This window comes from Bos grunniens, chromosome 15 (genome assembly GCF_055505025.1).
Source record: "Bos grunniens cultivar Pamir isolate PY7600 chromosome 15, Bosgru_T2T1.0, whole genome shotgun sequence".
Classification (NCBI taxonomy): domain Eukaryota; kingdom Metazoa; phylum Chordata; class Mammalia; order Artiodactyla; family Bovidae; genus Bos; species Bos grunniens.
Genome location: NC_141179.1, coordinates 1,054,245 through 1,063,027, shown reverse-complemented (window position 1 = coordinate 1,063,027; position 8,783 = coordinate 1,054,245). Strand labels below are relative to the sequence as shown.

At 36.2% G+C, this 8,783-nt stretch overlaps 1 protein-coding gene across 1 annotated transcript; it reads right to left on the bottom strand.

Moving 5' to 3' along the window:
- Nucleotides 1–1,974: 1,974 nt before the first annotated feature.
- On the bottom strand, nt 1,975–3,337 carry LOC147357221 (olfactory receptor 4C3D-like). The gene has a single exon (XM_086338240.1). The coding sequence runs from the start codon at nt 3,016–3,018 to the stop codon at nt 2,092–2,094; it is 927 nt and encodes a 308-aa protein (XP_086194366.1). The 5' UTR covers nt 3,019–3,337; the 3' UTR covers nt 1,975–2,091.
- Nucleotides 3,338–8,783: the final 5,446 nt, after the last annotated feature.

Below are 8,783 nucleotides of genomic sequence, written 5' to 3'. Positions count from 1 at the left end.
GGCGACTCGTTTCATACATGATATTATACATGTTTCAATGCCATTCTTCCAAATCTCCCCACCCTCTCCCTCTCCCACAGAGTCCAAAAGACTGTTCTATACATCAGTGTCTCTTTTGCTGTCTCGTACACAGGGTTATTGTTACCATCTTTTTCCTCTGCTGATGCTAATTCGCTTCAGTAATGACCACTATAGAATTAAAAGACTCATAAATATTTAGATATCCTTACTTTATGTATTACTTCCCTGGTGGGTCAGACGGTAAAGTGTCTGCCTGCAGTGCAGGAGACCCGGGTTCAATCCCTCAATTGGAAAGATCCCCTGGAGAAGGAAATGGCAATCCACTCCAGTACTCTTGCCTGGAAAATTCCATGGACCAAGGAGCCTCATAGGCTACAGTACTTTATGTATTAGTTCATTATATATTTTCTGTTTTATATTTGTTGGATTTATTTTTTATAATTAGTCTGCATAAATCTCCTTTAAAATTTGTTTTGAAGCAAAATGGTCCAACAATTCTTTCTCATCTGTTTCTCTATTTTCATGCTGTCCAAACTATTACAAATTCTGAATTGATAAAGTCTAAGGAAATTAAGCTTAACATGAAGAGGACTTTGAGATTTAAAAGACTTTCATTTGAGATCACAAAGAGATTTTTACACTTTTACTTCCACAAAACAAAGGCATATCCAGGAGACAAAAAAAACAAAACAAAACAAACAAACAAACAAACGGGCTGCAAGTTATGATAGAGTGGCACAAATTACGTTTTTTCTAGGTTTTCCCTCTATGAGTTTTATAGTATCCAATTTTACATTTAGGTCTTAAATCCATTTGAGGGGTATTCTTGTATATGGGGTAAAGGAATGTGGTTGAAGAGGCACCCTTTTTTCCCAGTGTATATTCTTGCATCTAGGAGACAGGCTTTTGCAACTTAGTAAACAGAGTTACAGCAATACCATGTTTTAGCATTGCTTGTGGTCAAATTATGGAGGAAATCACTCCAGTTGACCACTGAGTTTGAGAGAGTGACATTTCTCAAACTGGTGAGAAGAAACACCAGTTAGAGTGTTGCAGTTCAAGATTTATAAAGAGTAATATTTTAATGTAAGATAAACCAATGCCCTCTAGGTACAGAGAGGAGATTGTCAGTATCTCTAACTTTCCTAAAAGTTCATCTTAGACATTTCAATTTTATAAAGATCAACCATAGTACTGGTTTTCACTAATAGGAAGAATTCTGGAGAAGATTTTGTCTTCAAAAAAAATTCTCCTAATGTACTAATGTTGCTGCTTTTGTAAATGAAATAGCATAATTTGAACTTTCGAAAAGAAGACAAAAAATTGTAGTGCTGAAATATACTGTTACACATGAGACAGGCTGCAACATGTTGACACCAACTACTGCAAAGACAAATGAGTCATTAAGACTGCAGATAATTTTATTGTCTATATACTTGAATGTACCACACACAACTATTTACAATTTAAGTAAATAGAGTAAATGAAGACTAACTTCAACATTTCTGCCTTATTTTTTGTGCCAAGGAAGCACTTAGACTGAATTATTATTTGCTCCTTTTGTGCATGCCTCTCTTCTTGTGTTAGATTTATATTAAAAAATAATTGCTCAGATGTTATTTCCTTGCTCAATTGTCCCTTTACTATTTGTTTATCTAAGAATTTCTATACCTCATCTCTTTAATACAGCCCAAGCAAAAACAGAAGTTCTGAGATTAATGTCTCATGAAAAGATTTCATATAAGTAACATATATGAAAATTTTAATAAAGTAGATGTAAGACTCTAGGAAAGACATATTCTACAATCATCAGTCCTGGGCTTTATAGTTGTTCTCCTCATTGCCTAATATGAAGCTAAAACACCGATGTTGAAGTCTCTGGAATGTATATCAAATAATATCAAAAATGCCTAAAATATGTCTATCAAAAATTAAATACTCAACAAATTTTAATTTTGAGGCTCTTTTTTATGGTAATGATCTGCAAAATTTATTATTACTTTTTTTTTTGGTAGCAGGTACAACCCTACCTATGTGGTATAAATCACTTTTTTTGTCATCGGGAACAGCCTAAGTTACTCTCCTCTTCAGTAAACTCCTCATGGCATTTTTCACCTCTGTGTTTCTCACTGTGTAAATGATAGGATTTAACATGGGACAGAGGATTGCAAAGAACACAGTCACCAACTTGTCCACAGGATAAGTGGCCACAGGACGCAGGTAGGTGAATATACAAGGGACAAAAAAGAGCACCACTACTGTAAAGTGGGCACCGCATGTAGAGAAGGCTTTGTGTCGTCCTTCAGAGCCATGGGATTTCAGGGAGCTCAGGATGACTATATAGGAGATGAGCAGCATGAAAAAAATAAGCAAGCACATGCCCCCTGTATTAGCTGCCACCACGATTCCAAGCCTGTAGGTGTCGCTGCAGGAAAGTTCCAACAGTGAGAAGAACTCACACATGAAGTGATCAATGACGTTGGGACCACAGAAGGTCAAGTCCATGGTGAAAAGAATCTGCACAGTGGCATGCAGAATGCCCCCGGTCCAGGTCACCACCACCAGGAGCTGGCAGAGCCCCTGTCTCATGATGGCTGTGTAGTGCAGAGGCTTGCAGATGGCCACGTAGCGGTCATAGGCCATGACAGTGAGGACGATGGTCTCTGACCCTCCCAGTAAGTGTCCCACAAAGAGCTGGGTCAGGCAACCATCCCAACAGATGGTTCTCTTCTGGTACAGCAGGTCAATGACCATTTTGGGGGTGGTGACGGATGTGAAGGAGGCATCTATGAAGGACAAGTGCATGAGAAAGAAGTACATGGGAGTAGAAAGTGTGGGGCTGAGGGAGATAGTGATGACAATGAGCAGGTTGGCCAGCACCGTGAATAGGAAAACAAGTAAAAGGACAACAAAGAGTATTTTCTGCAAGTGTGGATTCTGTGTGAGTCCCAAGAGAACAAATTCAGTCACATTGTTGGGAGGTATCCAGAGATTCATTTGGGAACTTACAAACTGCTGAGCCTAAGTTACCTACAAAAGAATAAAGATCGATACATATTAATCATGAAGTAATAATAGTTAGAATTTCTGTAATAGTCCAGGTTTGATGCATGATATTGGATGCTTGGGGCTGGTGCACTGGGACAACCCAGAGGGATGGTATGGGGAGGGAGGACGGAGGAGGGTTCAGGGTGGGGAACACATGTATACCTGTGGCAGATTCATTTTGATATATGGCAAAACCAATACAATATTGTAAAGTTAAATAAAATAAAACTAAAATAGTCTTACCTGTGGGGGAAAAAAAAAAAAAGAAATAGAACAGTCCCTGTAACTGTGGAGCAAGCCCACAGTTTAGTCCCAGTATTTGTTTTAATTCTTTCTTACTGATGAAAAAATTATGCTTGTCATCTCTTCAGATATCAAGTATCTGTCACCTGTAGAACAGCTATAGGACAGCATTTGATGTGTGCTTTATTGAGGAAACAGTGAGCTGTCTACAAGGGGTCAGGATTCTCATTCTTGTTCTAACTGCCTGTGACTCTGCTAAGTCATCTCAGTGTCACGTGCTCCCAAGCTTTCCTCTGTGTCTGTGAGATTACACATGGTATGTAATACTTATATGCATCTACACAGGTAACAGTTATTCCCTCATCCATGAGAATTTACATCTGAACCCACAGCTCTCACTGTGGAAAGAAAGAGGTGGTCAACAAATATCTAAGCAGAAAAATGTTATCTGCTCAGTTCTGTCTGGCTCATTTGTGACCCCATGGACTGTAACCCTGCCAGACTCCTCTATCCACGAAATTCTCCAGGAAAGAATACTGGAGTGGGTTGCCATTCCCTTCACCAGGGGATCTTCTTTACCCAGGGATTGAACCTGGGTCTCCCATATTGTGGGCAGATTCACAGATTCTTTACCACGTGAGCCACCAGAGAAGCCGAATCTAAGCAGAGGTTTTAGGAAAATATATGTAAGTAACTGATAATACATTCTACCTGGCACCAATGAGAACACATAAACTATTTAACTGTGGTTCCTGACTTACTATAGTAGCAGCATGACATTGGCAGTGTCTGAAATCTATTAGATGCTGATTGTAAAGAATCAACCTGTAATGCAGGAGACCTGGGTTTGATCCCTGGGTCAGGAAGATCCCTTGGAGAAGGGCATGGCAACCCACTCTAGTATTCTTGCTTGTATAATTACATGGAAAGAGGAGCCTGGAGGGCAACAGTCCATGGGGTCACAAAGAGTTGAACACGATTGAGCACCTACGCCACTGCTAACAGCTAATAGGTAAGAATATGCCTGAATCGCCAGACCATAAATCTAGGAGGAATTCAAGTGTTCTTTATTTATTACTCTGTTTATCATTACTCTATATTTTATGAGAAACAAAAATAAACATTTGAAAGGAAACTGCACTCTAGTTTAATAGTTTCTGACACAGCATATTGGGTAAAAGTGAAAATATTGAATTGCTTCTATGAAAAAGTATGTTACTGGGTCTTTTTACTTTAAAGATAATTATAATTTTTGTTAATTGATTTTTTATTTTTAAAATTCCATTTCCCATTGAATTTAACATAGTCATATTCAGTAAATTTACAAATTCTAATAGACTTGAATTAAAAAAAGAAACTCTTGAACATATTTTCAGTAAAAAGAATCTTTCAAGTAGAGCAAGTCCTTATTGTCAAAGTTCTAAAAGTACAAACTGATGTGGAGAACAGAAAGCATCTGCCAGTAAGATAGACAATGCACTATACATACATAAATATATGCACAGATTAACACAACACAGATAAAATCTATTGCTTAAAGTAAGCACCTGTTCTCAGGGCAGCAATGGAGACACAGACATGGAGAACAGACATGTGGATACAGGCTGGAAGGAGCAGACGGGATGAATAGAGACAGTAGCATTGAAACATACACATTACCACGTGTAAAATTAGATAGCCAGCAGGAGTTTACTGTATGACCTAGGGAGCTCGAATGTCCTGCTCTGTGATAATCTGGAGAGGTGGGACAGGGTGAGATGTGGGAGGGAGGTTCAAAAGAGAGGGGACCTACCTCCCCTTGAGGTATGTCCAGACATATACCTACAGCTGATTCATGTAGATATATGGCAGAAACCAACACAATGTTGTAAAGAAATTATCCTCCAATTAAAAATAAATTAAAAAAATTTTAAAAGATAAGTACCTATTACAGTATACTCATTCAACAAATATTTATTAAACACTTACTAAGTGTATAAATGCACATCTATTCACAAATTTATGCAGTTTCCCTGTTAAATGCCCTTAATACTTTTAATTTCATAACCAAACAGCCACAGTCATCCATTCATGACAGCTATGATCTTCTCAATTTTCATATTTTTCTTACTTGCATTCTCATAGCTACTTCCCCTATCTTTCCATTGGATTATCCCATCATTCTTGATTACAAGATATTGCATTACTAACAGAATGAGAAATTGGGAGAAATATATTTCCCAAATAAAAGATAAGACAAAACATAAATACAATAAAATATATTCTGCTAACAGTATGTCTTTCCCTAAAGAGCTTTTTAATTATCCAAAAATAATACAATGTTGTAAATCAAATCTACTCCAATAAAAGTTGTTTAAAAGCCAGATATTATGCTTATGAGGAACCAAAATGCAGTAACTTCATTGTATTCCCTTATTCTGAAGTGGGATACCTCAACAGATCAGAAAAGGATATAGTGGACATGAATTAAGAGTTAGATGTAATTAATATAGTAAAAGTGTTTTAAAAGTACTATGAAGAAATACAAATTACTTTTTCAATTTTCTTTAATTTCACAATACTCCTTTATAAATAACTACTAATGGAAAATATTTTTAAAGAAGAAAAATCTTTATTCACACATATGCTCAGCACAATTATTAAGAACTGTGGAAAATGTAGAAACAGCATGGAATGTTCATAGTTCAGTTGGTAAATCATCTTCCTGCAATGCAGGAAACCTGAGGTCAATTCTTGGGTTGGAAAGATCCCCTGGAGAAGGAAATGGCAACCCACTCCAGTATTCTTGCCTGGACAATCCCATGGACAGAGGAACCTGACAGGCTACAGTCCACGGGATTGCAAGAGTCAGACATGACTTAGCGACTAAACCACCACCACCACCATGGAATGCTCAATAGTGTAAAAAAAAAATGTATAATTGGAATATAGTGTATCTGCTTCAATAATATGTGTTTTTCAAGAAATTTTAAAAAAATGTGCAGTATCATAGAAACATTTTTAAATTGTAAAATAAAGTGGAGACAATTTTGGATGCAAATATGAATTGTTTAATTATTCTAATTTACTTCTAATTAATATTTCTACTCTTTTTACTAATTTAAATATATGTTTTTGTTGTTCAGTCGCTGAGTCGAGTCCAACTGTGCAATCCCATGGACCACAGCAAGTCAGGCCTTCCTGTGCCTCACTAACTCCTGGAGTTTGCCCAAATTCATATCCATTGAGTGAGTGATGCCATCCAACTATTTCATTCTCTTACTGCCCTTTTCTCCTTTACCTTCAGTCTTTCCCATCATCAGGGTCTTTCCCAAGGAGGCAGCTGTTCTCATAGCATTAAATAAATATCAGTAAAGAAGAAAAGACTTCAAAATATTTCTACAAATGGCAACCCAATCCAGTATTCTTGCCTGGAAAATCCCATGGACAGAGGAGCCTGGCAGGCTATAATCCATGGGGTCACAAAAGTTGGACACAACTTAGTGACTAAACCACCACCACATAAATTAGTAGCATTGTTCTTGAATATATCTTTCTTGATGTACTCTATGCTGAGAAAGACACAGTTTAATGTCAGGTGAGGATATGAGTGATAATATGATTTGTAAGATCAATTTAAATCTGAAAGTCTCTGATTATGTGATTTCCTTGGGAAAAAAGTCTTACCTATGTGTGTGTCTGATATAAGTCCATGCTCAACTTCTGTTAGCTCACAAAGAAATAACTTGCAAGATTTGAAAATGCCAACTATCCCAGCTATAATGAGTGTCTTTGTTGGTTTATAAATGGTTCCTTTTGATGAACCTTAAAAGCATGACCACATATCCTATTGTGGGCATTTCTGTAAAGTTTCTTATCTATGGCTAATAGGACCTCAAGGGTATTTCATCATCAGTAGCAGACCTTTCCAACAATTCAATTTTGTCATGAGGTAAACTGAACAGAGAAGAACTGTTTTATGTGACTTATATTTAATTTTGAACTCCTCTTTGAGTCTACATGAGGACAAAATAATATGACGAGACAGAAAAAAAAAAAAACAACTGTTGACCATTTATGAATTTAGGTATTTGAAATATATGAGCTTAATAATAAGACTGAATATTTAGTAGTGTACAAATTAAACATTCAAGTGGATAAATCTGATATTTAAATTCTATTATAATAATTTGTTTTTTTAATCTACCCATTATTCAAATCATTATAAAATGTTGTTTTTAATTATATCTTAAGTGTTAACTATGAACACTATTATAATATTGGCACTTCAGGTGAAGTTTTCAGTACCTCTTCAAAATAGTTGTTTCTTGTGTGAGTTCTGGAATTAGATTAACATGATAATGATGAAAATGATTCTATTATTTAATTATACTTAGAGATGGGAAAATACATTTCTTTCACTCATTTAAAATTAACCTTAATATTCATATGAAATAGAAAAATTAGGCAATAATATTCACAATTTATAACAAGAAAATACAAGACTGGGAATAAAAATGTGATCTGCCAAGAAGAAATAAGAGGCCAAGCCATTAAATTCTGGGTGATGACCCTTATCTTAAAGTTATTATTTTAAGTGGCTTGACACATTATGTTACCACCACTGTAAGGCCCAATTCAACTATCTACTGAAGGAAATAAATACCAGTATTTGAAATTATTTGGTAAATAAATGTAATTCAGTCCAACTCAGAAGTATTCCTATGTAGAGCCACATTCACACACCATGTTCAAATATTTCTGTGTTAATAAGAAGGAAAATAAATTGTACATAACTCTTGATTAACTCCAGAGAATATGTGACTGTGAGCAGCATGTGTCATGAAAAAGAGATTTAAAAGAACGGAAATCACATGGACAACCCTAGCTTAAATGGACACTCCAATATTAGAGTGCTTTAATGCTATTTGTGATTCAGATTCCAAAGACAGCATGAATGAGAGTCTGAAACTCTCTAAAGAACTATAAATGATATGGATTTCTCTGAAGTGTCACTGTGAAAATGTCTTGAACATTTTTTCCAGCTCTGGAATGAAAGACAGAATCAGATCAGAGATTTAGCATGTACTGACACAGTCATCATTCACAACCTCATAATGATTGAAATCCATTCGCAATGGCCCATTGATTGTTGGGCAACCTCTACTTAAATAGCTACATGCTGGGCAGAGAGATTGCTTTAGAATTTCTACACCTGTCTAGCCAAACTCCTGAGTGCCTACAGAAGCACGGAATGGAAGCAGAACAGATTTAGGTAAGGGATGTATATGAAAATAATTTCTCAAAAGAGGAGTTCCTGGCTCCATACCAGAAAAATTTGTTTCCAAAATATAAATCCCAAGAGAAAGTTTTTTAGAACCCTGAAGAGACAGCCACACAGATTCTCAAACTTGAAGAGTTAACTAGAATGGAAGCAGGAAAATTTATACTGGATCTTACCACTGCTGATAAGAAAGTAGATGAGATGTAGT

Bases quoted from the DNA above. Each gene is read 5' to 3' on its own strand.
- LOC147357221 (XM_086338240.1), bottom strand. From the start codon at position 3,018: ATGAATCTCTGGATACCTCCCAACAATGTGACTGAATTTGTTCTCTTG.